The 13,043-nt window shown below is 38.2% G+C and overlaps 1 protein-coding gene across 6 annotated transcripts in view; it reads left to right on the top strand.

Moving 5' to 3' along the window:
- The window catches only part of RBMS3 (RNA binding motif single stranded interacting protein 3), a 708,653-nt gene that overhangs the window by 559,209 nt on the left and 136,401 nt on the right, over positions 1-13,043 (top strand). For all 6 annotated transcript variants that reach the window (XM_088051401.1, XM_088051399.1, XM_088051425.1 and 3 more), the window contains one exon: positions 4,727-4,806. In XM_088051401.1, coding sequence (XP_087907527.1) covers positions 4,727-4,806 — 80 coding nt within the window. The remainder of the gene's footprint in view (positions 1-4,726; positions 4,807-13,043) is intronic.

The raw sequence follows: 13,043 nt of genomic DNA, 5'->3' as shown, positions 1-13,043 counted from the left end.
CTTGATATGCTAAAGAAATTCAGTTCTCTGGTGTGTATTCTAACTATGGTCTCCATTCTTTGGGCTCCCCTCACTGTATAATTCTGTTACTATCCATCTGCTTCCATCTTTGCAAAATGCCTTAAATAGTAAGGAAACATTGTTCTCAAAGATTTATTTCTACTCTTGTAAGTGTAAATATTCATATGTTGATCATAACATAAATGTGGTAGCAACAATTTAATCTTTAAATATTTACTCTGGATATAAAAAAATTATAGTCCTAATTCTCATGTACATTATTATTATTTTTAAGCAAAGTGACTACATGGTATATGTAAACCAAACCTGCACTTTTCCACTAACTGGTAATTACATGGTACTGAATATTTCTCAGGTAATAATGTAATCACCATGTTATTCCTTATATAAAAGGAATTGTATTAAGTTGTTTCTTGAAGCTGCATCAATCTTTATCATATGCAGGTATAAGAGCATTGGGGGGGATATTAAAATAATTTTTTTCCCTTTTTTTTCTCTCTTTTCTCTCTTTTCTCTCTTTTATTTCTCCCCTTCCCTTCCCTTCCCTTCCCTTCCCTTCCCTTCCCTTCCCTTCCCTTCCCTTCCCTTCCCTTCCCTTCCCTTCCCTTCCCTTCCCTTCCCTTCCCTTCCCTTCCCTTCCCTTCCCTTCCCTTCCCTTCCCTTCCCTTCCCTTCCCTTCCCTTCCCTTTCCCTTCCTTCCCTTCCCTTCCCTTCCCTTCCCTTCCCTTCCCTTCCCTTCCCTTCCCTTCCCTTCCCTTCCCTTCCCTTCCCTTCCCTTCCCTTCCCTTCCCTTCCCTTCCCTTCCCTTCCCTTCCCGCACCTTCCCTTCCCGCACCTTCCCTTCCCGCACCTTCCCTTCCCTTCCCTTCCCGCACCTTCCCTTCCCTTCCCTTCCCTTCCCTTCCCGCACCTTCCCTTCCCGCACCTTCCCTTCCCTTCCCTTCCCTTCCCGCACCTTCCCTTCCCGCACCTTCCCGCACCTTCCCTTCCCGCACCTTCCCTTCCCGCACCTTCCCGCACCTTCCCTTCCCGCACCTTCCCTTCCCTTCCCTTCCCTTCCCTTCCCTTCCCGCACCTTCCCGCACCTTCCCTTCCCTTCCCGCACCTTCCCGCACCTTCCCGCACCTTCCCGCACCTTCCCGCACCTTCCCTTCCCTTCCCGCACCTTCCCGCACCTTCCCTTCCCGCACCTTCCCGCACCTTCCCTTCCCTTCCCGCACCTTCCCTTCCCGCACCTTCCCTTCCCGCACCTTCCCTTCCCGCACCTTCCCTTCCCGCACCTTCCCGCACCTTCCCGCACCTTCCCGCACCTTCCCGCACCTTCCCGCACCTTCCCTCTTCCTTTTCATGTTAAACATTCCCTATTACTTCTAAAAATACATAATGACTGCTTTGGTACCATTGTGGTCTGTGGTAGAGACATACAACATAAATATTATATTATAAAATAAATTATTTTTATTATTTAATAATAGGATAATATAAAGTTTTTAAATTATATTATGTAAATATTTAACAGCAGCATGTGAACATCAAGTTCTTTGGTTCTGACGCTTGCTTAAGCACCCACTGTTTTGGGTTTGTTTGGATTTTTTTTTCTTTTACTTTTCATATTGAAATATCTTTAGTTTATAAACTATAGCTAAAAACATAAGAAAAATATTCTTAAATTTTATTAAAATTTACTTATTTTCAAACTGGATAGAATATAGACAGTTGCATTACTTATTTTGTATGTTCCAGAACTGGGAGATACATAGATACAGGTAAAAATAAATTATCATGGTTTTATTTGTTATTTTGGGTTTATATCAATATCTGTACCTCTTAAAAAGTTATAAAAACCTATGGCTTTTTAATTTTATATTTATCTCCAAATTGCATTTAAACATGAATTATTATCTTAGATCTTGTTAGGATAAACACCAAAAATATACAGTTGAAAGGAGTTCGAAAGTGCAAATGATCTAATCAGAACCAAATTTCTATTATCATGTGAAGCTCTTTTCCTTCCCTTTCCAGCAAGAGTGTTGAATAATTGTATCTTTCAGTAGAAGGTCTTGAAGCATCTAGGATATTTTTTTTTATATTTTTGTTCTATTAATTATGAAAGGAACACCAATATTAAAAGATGTATTTGTGTTATTCTCCCAATAACATTCAGCTGACATTCTTTTACAACAAACCTTTTAACATGTAACAGTTCCATTAGTGATATTTTTATTAAATGCCAGTCTCGAACAACATTTTGAAACGTTGCTAGCTCATATAAGAATAATTCAAAGCACATTCTACAAGAGAGGAGTGCCACAGCTTTTTGGAAGAAAAGTAGTAGGAATTTATTAACATGGACCTAAAGAAAGTTTATTTTTGGGGCCTCTGCCCAGTTATAGCTCGTCTTTATGGATAAAACAAGAAGAGTAATGTGTGTTGATGTGTATGGATAGGTTCAACTCGTGTAGGTGCCTTCCATAGGCATTGACACCTAAGAGGTTGATATTGGTCAGAATTTTAACTAAACTAAAACCAGAGTCTTGTTATGGCAAGAATCTGACAATTTTGTGAATATATCTGGTTGCTCTGTACCCCAAATTTTTCCCAGTTAGTCAGTGAGCCAATCATCCCGAAGAACTCAATTTGAAATGGTTATTTCTAAGAAATGGGGCATCGTGGACAATTATAATTCATGTTTTGGTGGCCCTGGGATGGACGCCTTCCTGATGCGTGGGTGGCTGCCTGGGCAGCCTCTGCCCGGCCGGGAGGAAAGGCCACCTCCAGAGGCAGAAGTTGCAGAAAGCACACCAGGGCTCAGGTGGGGTGGGCAAAGGATGGATGCAGTTGTTACTCAGCAACACGTCCGAGGGGAACATGTATAGAGGGCTTTGTCTATTGTGCTGCCTTTTCAGGCTGAGTCGATAATGCCAGTGTCGGTTTCAAGCGAAGCGTGTGCCAGATTACAGATAGCCAGCAATGGCATTTGAGAGCCGTTAATTGTGAAACTTGAGAGGAAAATGTGCACATTCTTTTTCAGAGTGCTATTCGAATGATGGGCTTTTTATCCCAGAGCACTGTGGGTTTCACTTTTATTCTCTTCCCACATAAAACGCATGAACTGCACTGAGTCTCTTTCATTTGGCATCTTATATATTGCATTCTTTGCAGGGATTGCTTTGGCTTGTTAAAATGTACCCCATGTATTAAAATGAAATTGTCACTGCTGTGTGGTGCAACATAACATGGTTTGACACCAAGTGCCTGCAGCTACAGAAAACAGACTTTTATTGCATTTATTCTTTCAGAGACAAGAGTCTCTAAACGCTCAGCGCAGACATTCGCTTAGTTAAATCTGAATGAAGCCAAAGTGAACAATCTAAGTAGCTGTCTTTGTGCTTGTAGAAATAGCCCAGCCCACATGATACACCGTGATACAATCTGGAAGGGGAAAGTTTTAATAACTTCACCTGAAACAATTGGACAAGAGACTGACTTACTCAAATAATTAAATGGGCAAGCAGGATTTTTCTGGTTTGTTTTTTTGTTTTTTTGTTTGTTTTCGTTTGGTTTTTGTTGGGTTTTTTTTTTGGTGGTGTGGTGTGGCCTGTGGCCCTATGGACTCTGGCAAAATTGTATCCTGGGAGACAAACTGCTGCTGTATGTGAACCACTGTTTCCCCAAACTGTGTGATAGGCAGGGTAGTGGATAAATTCATTTTGAAACAATGTAGACAGGTGACAAATAAGCAATATATCAGTCAGCAGAGTTAGTTTGTGACTACCTGGAGGTAGGTACTGGTGTATTGAAGGAGCATTGAACATGGCTTTAAACACAACTTTTCTAGGAAATTACTAGCTTTCCATTTCTCTCTTCCCTCTTTTCAAAGTTTCTAAAGCCCCTCTGTAGCAAAGTTTTTCTGGACTTGTATGCACTTAATTTAGAAGATGTGGAACAATGGTGAGTTCCCAGATATGGTATAACCATGGTTTGGGATTTGACAATTAACTTTGTATTCCTAAGCATTCTTCAAAAATACACTTACCAATTCACTGTTAATGCTTTAATGTCTCAACTCTGAAAGTTAGCCTGAACTCATAGTAGATGAACAGTAAGGCATTTCCCCTGCTGGTGTTACACATAAATAACTGTCTTTGCCCAGAATTCGGCTTTGTGTTGTAATAGTCATATATGCATTGTCTTTGGTTTTACTGCAAAGTCTGTCTTTGCAGGTTGATTTCTTAACATTGTAATCCTTAATAATTGTTGTTTAATCCTCCGTGTTCCTCTCCAAATCCTGCAATTCATTTCTTTAAGCCATTTGAAGTTATTTTGGGTGCACAAGGAATCTAGAAACATGTCCATTGCTTTTCCAAGCAGCACGTGAGAGCACAAAGGATGTCCTTGTTCCGGGTGATGCCCTGGAGCCAGAAGAGGACTGTTCATTGACAGGCCTGTGGCTCAAACACAGCTGGGAGCGCAGCTGCAGGCGGGGAGGGTGGCAGGTCCTCCTCGGGAGCCACACTCTGTCCTAAATGGGCTCAACCAGTTTCTCTGCAGAAATCAGCAGCAGCAGCTATGAAGATGTCTCTCAGCATCTGTGCTTGTCCTTTTTTTCTCCTTCTGCTTTTTGTTTTTTGCTGAGTGAGTGCTTCCATAACAATCCAGCACACATATTGCCTCTACCCATATCCCACTCTCTTCTCTTTTCCAGAATGGAGTCTACAGAAAAATGTGAAGTAGTAATTCAGCATTTTAATGGCAAATATCTGAAAACCCCACCCGGTCTACCAGGTAAGTCTAGCCGTCACTACAAAATTTAAAATTCACTGAAGAGCTTAGAATACAGAAATACTGGATTTATTCTTGAGAGTGACTTAAATTACTGCCCCTGCTAAGAGGGTGTATAACTTCCCTGGCTGAAGCCTATCCTTTATGACCCATAGCAGCTTTTTCTTACCCAGGTTTGTATGTTTTAAGCATTTATGCCTGCCAGAAGCAAATTTAAGAACATAAAATTCATGTTGTTTCACTGTGTTTTTTCCTTTTGAATGTTGGTGGTTTTTTGTTGGTTGGTTGTTTTTTTTTTTTTTTTTTCCCAGTTAGGATAGAGGCCACATAACTAAATGCCAATGATTTTCTAACAAACTAGGAATACAACTTATATAAGAATATAAGCCTAGCTTCTTAATTATTGATTAGAAATTATCCAGGATTTCAGGTTGTAGAAGCTTTATATTCATCGCAATTACCACTTTGTGTTGCTAGCTACTGTTACCAATATTAACAGCAGTAGCTGTTAATACAGAGGATATTTAAAATATTAAATTATTTTATGTCATTTTTTTCTCACCGTAACTTAATGAAATTCTGACACTTTCTGACAATACCCTTGGAACACATTCACTGGTGTGTCTGTGCCACGCTGAAAGCCAAGTTCCAGTTATTTTGCTTTTCAAATCTTCAGCTATCATTGGTGCGTTCATCAGATGTGCAAAGTTTAGTGATCAGTTGCTTAATACTTACTGCTTGGCAAGACCTCTCCGAGGCCACAAATTTGCAAAGATTTCTCCTCTGGGTTTTCTGAAAGGCTGCATTAAACGAGCAGGAAATACTTGCAAGAATTGTGTCCTAAGTCATTATCTCACCTTTTTTTTTTTTCTTCCCCTAGTTTCCTTTAAACTATTTCCTTTTTTGACTACTTTCATTAAATTCCTTCTTATTCATTGCCTGGTTCTTTATGCAGAAGATGCACTAAATACTCTAATTAAAAGAAAGCCATCTGCACAGCTACAGTGTACAGTAATTGAATGCTGCAATGTACATATAAATTTTAGTCAGATCACCTTCATGAAAGAATATAAAGCTTTTAGTGCAAGCTGAAAGACTCCATTTTAGGACTGCATTTTCAAAAGTAGTCACTGACAATTTTTCTCAGCACCAGCTAATGAATTTCACCACCAACTTTTTAAGCAAAACAAACTTGGGCTGTGTAGGACAATGGGCTGAGCACCATAGGCAGAGAACTTTAACCTTTGCCTTGTCTTTCTGTATGCACACTTTGAGTCCCAGCAGTAATCTGTTTAATATCACAGCAACACCCAATGGAAGGAGTGTGAATAGCAAGGAGTCGGTAAGGCTGGCTCTGTCGGTAAAAGCCGCTGTGCTCCATGGTCACATTCCCAGTTGTGTCAGGGAGGACACATCATTAGATCCAATATTAAAGTAGAATATTCTTACAGAGCCTGCTTGAGACAGAAAGCTGCATGGTAAAGAATGACAGCTATAAAATGAAAATTATTTCCTTTTTTTTTTCTTATTTTTTAAATTTTTAAATAGTCAGGAATGTACTGGGTATTCAGTATGAACAATGTTGGCCATCAAAATGGGGATCTTGATAAGATAGCATGCTTATTTATTTCTTGTTATCTCTTGTTTCAAAAGACACACTGAAATTGGATTTTAATGTCTATAACTTTTGATGCTTTCTTAAAAGACATGAATTAGCTCTTAGTTTCTTGAAGAAGAAAAGATGTCCATGTGAAAAGATTGTCTACTATGTTTCTCTCGTGTTGTTGTTGTCAGATGGCATTTAGTCGCAAGGATTATTTGGGAAGTGACTATATTAAGGGTTTTAATTTACCTGAGTACTGTTCAGATGCAGATAGAGCAGAATGCAGCTTGGGAAAAGTCATTGAACCATTAACTGAACTCACTCAACTATGCATGAAGTATCTGTAAGATCCCATTTTGTCTTCAAGTTTTGGGAGGCAGATTTTGTATCTCAAAACACAGGTAATTAGAACTTGTCATAGAGTATTTGGTCCACATAAAAGAGGCTTTTTGTGCCTTGTTATTAAAGTAGGACACTCTTTAAATCCATAAATAAAAGATTTGTTGTATTTATTCCTCTTCTTCTTAAGAAGCCAGGGCACAAATATGATCAACTTAGCAGTGGTGTCAATTCAGGGGATCATTTACATTTTATCCAGTGCAAAAAATTATTAGCTCCTGGTTTCTTCTTGTTGTAGATTCCTGTTAAGGCTTGTACTCTGTTTCTACATCTGTGCCATGAACCTGTATTTAGGCCTCTCAGCAAAGATAGCAGTGTCTTGCATAAAGCAGGAAGGAAAATCAAGTCTCTTAATGTACCTGGAAAATCACAATTATAGTCTGAAAAGGATCCTCCCAGCATCTCAGTAATTGGCATAGAAGAAGAATCATCTCTAGTTTATTGCTGTAACCTCTTTATGGATATCAGTTAAAAAACTAAGAACTGGAGAACTCCACATTACTGGAAATATGCAACACTATCTGTTATTAACCTGTGCTGCTCAAAGGCATGATCTTACTGAGAGGGAAAATGGATCAATCCTTTTAGGGTTAAATTACATTGATTTTGGATTTTCAGATGGATTCTTTCAGATGTAGCAGTAAACTGAAAGGTTTTTTTTTGCATTTTTTTCCACTCCTCTCATCCAAGCTCTAATGCTCTGGTTCAAGTTTATCAGCTAATACAGGGTTGCATGAGGCCCATCAAGAAATCAGCCTGGCTGTTGGCCATGTGCTACTGGCCTGAGGCAGTGGAATTATCAACCAGACAAATCATTTTGGCAGCTCTCCTCCATCCAAGCTGTCTTTCTCTGCTGGGTTCCCTGAGATGTGATCCTGGTGGTGTGTCACCATACATTCTGTGGGGTGTATGTTCGTGAGATTAGCATGTTTGGAGGATAAAATGCTCATGTGCTGCAGGGGCAGTTTTGCCTGGTTACCCAGTCACGATGGAAGATCTGGGGTAGGCAGTTTTCACTTGATGTTGAACAACCCCTTAGAAAGACTGGGAACCATGGCTCTGGCTTTCATCCCAGAATAAAGCATGGGCTATGAATTAGTTATACCTTCCCAAAGAGTTATCTCAAACATTAATTTTGAATACTAGTTTTCTTATTGGCAAATGAGATGTAAATGCAGCTGGATTTTTTTTTTTTTAAATTTGGTTTTTGTTGTTGTCAAGTTTGGGATTTTTTTATTGTTCTTGTAAATTGGAAAAAAATTGCAAGAGAGTTGTTTACCTGGATGTTTGAGTCTAGCCAAGAGTCACACATCTAAGCTGTCACAGACCAACAATGCAGCAGAAAAGCAGTGCTACATTTGCAAGGAAAGGAGGGCACACGGGGCACTTTAGAGACTCTGTACCTTCTGAAAGCAAAAGCACATCCATCCTCCTTTGACTTTATAATTTCAATCACTGTCTGTTGTTTCTTAAAAATTGTAGAACTGAGCATCTCCAGACACCTCTGCTTCAACCCAGTCTCAATTTAAAGGTTATTTTCTGTCTCTTGAAACATTTGATGGTCAGTTGTATAGTGCCTAGGTAAATTGAGCATCATTGTGTCTGTGTTAGTGAATCATTCTCATTAAGGGGGCTTCTCTGTTCAACTCCTTGGCTTCATTCCACTCCAAAAGGAATTGCTCCACTGTCTTGCCTGCTCAACTAATAGGCATTGCATGAAGTTCAGTCTTAGACTTACAGTACAAAATAATTGGTTGTCCCATAAATAATTAGTTAATGTCTTTGCATTTCTTTCAGACTGAGAAAGCACAGTCATTTCCAGAAGTCTGCAAAATCTCAATGCTTGGCAGATTCCATGTCAACTTCATAAATATTCTGAGTAGCTTTGAGTGATTATTATTTTTGTGGATTGTATTTGTGAGAGGTTTTTTGTTTTCCCTTTATTAGTACTGCTTTCCTGAGACAAAGAGACCTACATGGCCTAGTGGGTATATTTTCATCCTATAGAGAATTCATCCCCATGTGAAACTAATGGTATAGGCCTTGTATAGTCCTGCTGAAAGTCAGCAAATGAGTTCTGTATCGCTCTACAACTCCATCAAGATGTGAAGAGCACTACTAATAATGAAGGTAGCTCTCTCTCAGTCTTTCTGTACTGCATCTATTTTTGTTGGTGAATAGGAGACTTCATATAAAATCTTGCTAATTTTTTACATTTGGCAATCACCGAATTAAATTAAAATTTCCTAGCTTGTCTCTCAGTAACAAGTTAGCTTCTGTTTGGATAGGCAAGTTTAGGGTATGACTTTTACACAGTTTTCATTCATGTCCCAGTATCCTTGGATGTTTTTAGATAACTTCATTTTCTCTTTCTGAATAAATGCAAAAAATTTACAAGTTTTTACTTTTCTCTCTGGAATTTCACAGGAACTTGCCGCAATTGTAGCAATTATCCTCTGCTGATATGTCCATTATACTCCCTCACAGCATTTTCTAGTCATTGTAGTACTTCCTAAATTTCATTTGCTTTGTAGATACTTTGAGTTGTCAGAGGACATTGGACCAGTTACTTTCTCAGAGAAAATTTAAAGTGAGACACACGAATGCTACCTTACATGGTCAAGGATCTTCATTTTCTTATCGCTAATTTAATTACAGATACCTGACAAAAAGAAAGAAGAGGGAATTATTACCCTTGTGTATGTTAGGAACCCCAAAAGTAACAAGTGACTGTCATTTTGATACTGACTTTTACTAGAGTAAAAACTCTTAAATAGAAAGAAATTATCTGCAGCAATACAGATGTATTTGCAAATGCTTCATATCTTGCTTTAATCATTACTGGGCATGCTAATTTTTTTTCTTGAAATTGTTCCAAGCACTGCATTTTTATGGACTCATTTCACCAAAATCAATTGTTATTTATTGCCTCTCTCCTTAGTTTAAATATTTCTCTTAGGAAATCTCAGGTTCTTCCACCATGGAGAGTAAATTCAAATAGTTAACCTTTGCTTCAGAGAAGTAGACTTAGAACTTGGAATACTCTATTTAGAGCAACATGTTTTCTAGAATATTTTGCCTTAAATGGTGATGAGGGAACAGTATTCCAGTTGAGGGTTAACTGTGTACTGGATATTAACAACATTTTCCACTATTTTTCTCTTAGTATATGAACAAATGCTATCTTGTTTGTCATTAGTGATGCTGTAATTTGTTTTTCTGAGTGAATGAACTTAAAATGTTTTGTTTGATAACTTTTTAGACCCTGTCTCTTGGTGTTTTATCTTTTTTATTTAATTCTCTGTTCATTTATATAGACAAAACACTGACAAATTCTTCCAAATACTCCTTCTTGGAGCATTTGCATAGCTATCTGCATATAGGTATATGTTTTTCACAGTTTAAACCAGATGAAACAGCAGCCAAAACTATAAACCAGGTATTACTTTGTAGATATCTTAAAACATTTGTAGAATGCTACAGAGAACTCAGAAAAAAGGGGATTCTGCCAGATTTTCCACTGGTAATACTCAGTGAAACTAGTTTAAAAAGGGGATTATCTTTTACATACTGTTATCCTCAAAATTTTTTTATTAAAAATCCCCAAATTTTCCCACTTGTATTCTCAGTTCCTTTCATGCATATGATACTAATGTTTTCTGAATCTTTTATATTGTCTACCTGAATTCTAAGAATTCAGGTTGATAAATACTTTCAATGTTATCTGCTGACTGCGCTACATAAGTTCCTCCTTATTGTATCAGAAAATATGATCCTTTTAAAGACCTTCATAAAAAATAACATTTTAACAAATTTTCTATTTATTTTTCTCGTTTCCAAGTTCTGGCTGTCATTTTTTATGGAATTACTGTTATCTTTCACTTTCTGTGCTCCGTAAATACACAAACTCAGCTCACTGTAGGCAGAAATTTCTTTTACATCGCAAACCTCTGAATATTCTTTTAACTTCTGTTAGTTTCATCTTCTTTCTAAGTCCTCACCTTTGACAAACAGTTAAAATCTTTAGCTGCTGCTTGAGTCTTGGTGATGACCATGGGGCCTCTGTAGCCCTTGTCCTGCTTTGGACCCCGTGTGCTTCCCATGCCCTCAGCGATGCGCAGGCGCCGTGCCAAGCTCAGGTCTTCGTGACAAACAGCTCTGTGCAGAATGGGCTCTGTGGACCTATTGCCTGGGTCCTGTTGGATGCTAAGAGGTGCCTGGGTGGTGTGTACAGCTTGCAAAAGAGAGTGACCCTAGGGAAATAGTTTCGTTTTTCAGACATCACATCATGTTTAAGATCATATAGATTTTGCATAAGATGGTCATAAAGATGGACTTTCTAACCAAGGAACTGCAGTAGTGAGTTATTGGAAAATATAAAACCTTTTGCTTAGAAAGCAGCTCCCTGTTTAAATCTGACTTTGGTTTGTGGCTCGTGCAGGTTTCTATGATGTGGCCAAAACGTTATCACTGCTCCATGTTCTGCCCTACCTTTTAGACTCACAGCTGTCCAATTCCACCAGCACAGGCTCCTGGCTTAACCCTCCTCCCAGTTCTTGGCCATCTATTATTTGTAGTTAATCCAACGTGTACCAACTCTTCAGCAATAAATTTCCAATAGCTTTTGACTTCAACTGAAGTCAAGTGTTTCTTGGACTTTCAAAGTTTCCTTCCTTTCAAAGACAGCCTTTAAAATCTGATGAAGTTCTTCATGGCCTTTTTCAGACGTTCAAATGTGAAGTGTGTCATTTTGTACCACTGAACAAGATGGGGTTCTCTGCCTTTAGCTCCTTTTTTTTTTTTAATTTCTTCAGAATTATGTTTATGTAACCTTCAGTTGTCCTTACTGTGCTGACATTGCTGGAGGTGCTTCTGCTTTCATAGCACATATTTCCATGTCATGCTGCAAAGATCCATTCCAATTTCCTAGGTTTCTTGGGCCCTAAATATTGTATATTCTTTAAATTATTTAAAAACAGGGGTTATTTTACTAAAAAGCAAAAAAGAAAAATTCCTATCCAAGATTTTATCTCACATTTAGCTCAAAAAGGACTCCCTTTGGTTAGGAGGATACAGAATTACTTGTTTACTCAGTAAACCCCAATAGTTTGTACACACTAATTTCTTGGAGGAATGAGGGCTGAACCGATTTGTATTTAAGATATTAAATCCAAATATTTAATATCTTATATATAATATTACAATGCTAAGCCATGTAATTTGAGCTCACGAGGAAAGCTGTGTGAGAGAAGACAGAATGTTGACATCATATAAAGCCTGCTTTTCTAGAAATACATAAAGTTGTTGATGTTGGGGACAGTCTCAAAGATCTGAAATGCTACATATTTATGTTGTGTTTCATTTGATCTTGTACTGCTCTGTAAGTTCCTAGCAAAAGAACTGTGTCTTTTTGTATTTCAAAAAGCTGTATGATCATATACAGAGTTTTGTGATCTAGCTGTATAATTAAAGTCTTTTACAGGGTTGGGGGTTTTTGCATTACTTTGTAACTAGAGGTAACAAAAAATGCATAAGTTCAGTTTGTTTGTGATATCACAGTAATTCAGGTCATGATGTATAAAATAGCATTACTGCAGTTTGGATTAAAAACTTCCACTTGGTTTATAAGAATGAAAGTTAGAGAACAATATGGCATATAAATGAGAAAAGATTATTCCTTTTTTTTTCTTCCTGCCGCAGTAGCACCTGTCATATCTTTCCTCTAAGATTTCTAAAAGTCTGCAGCATAAACAGAGAGCTGCATTCCTTTCTCATTCATAGTGTCTTGTGGCAATGAACTGTGCCACAGTTTATCTAAACTAATTTCAATATATACTTTTCTTTTTTCTTTTAACTCAGTGGCATTTTTTGCTGTTAGGAGTGACTATATAAATCTTCTAGTTCAGAAAATCCACTCCCTTTATGGGAAATGGTGGATATATTTGTTTAAGAAAAAAAAAATGGCCCTTCTGTATGCTACTGCTGCATAACCAGCACAGCTGAGAGTGTGTGAACTGAATTCTGTCTTGCCTCATACATCAGCAGGAGAGGTGTCAACAAGTTTCTGGTCCAGGGACAGTGCTGTTCCTTGGATACACTTGTAAAATCCAAGACAAGACAGACGAGTTGCGCAGGTGCTATTGCAGGCAAAATTTATGAGCCAGAAAGATTCACAGCTTGAATTTCAGATTGTTTAGGTCTAAAGGGCTGGAAGTTTAAAACAAAGCAATGCAAATAA

Source organism: Pseudopodoces humilis, chromosome 1 (genome assembly GCF_049639895.1).
Source record: "Pseudopodoces humilis isolate 2021_Gansu_Grassland_sample_001 chromosome 1, ASM4963989v1, whole genome shotgun sequence".
Taxonomy (NCBI): Eukaryota; Metazoa; Chordata; class Aves; order Passeriformes; family Paridae; genus Pseudopodoces; species Pseudopodoces humilis.
This window is presented reverse-complemented; position numbering and strand designations above follow the sequence as displayed.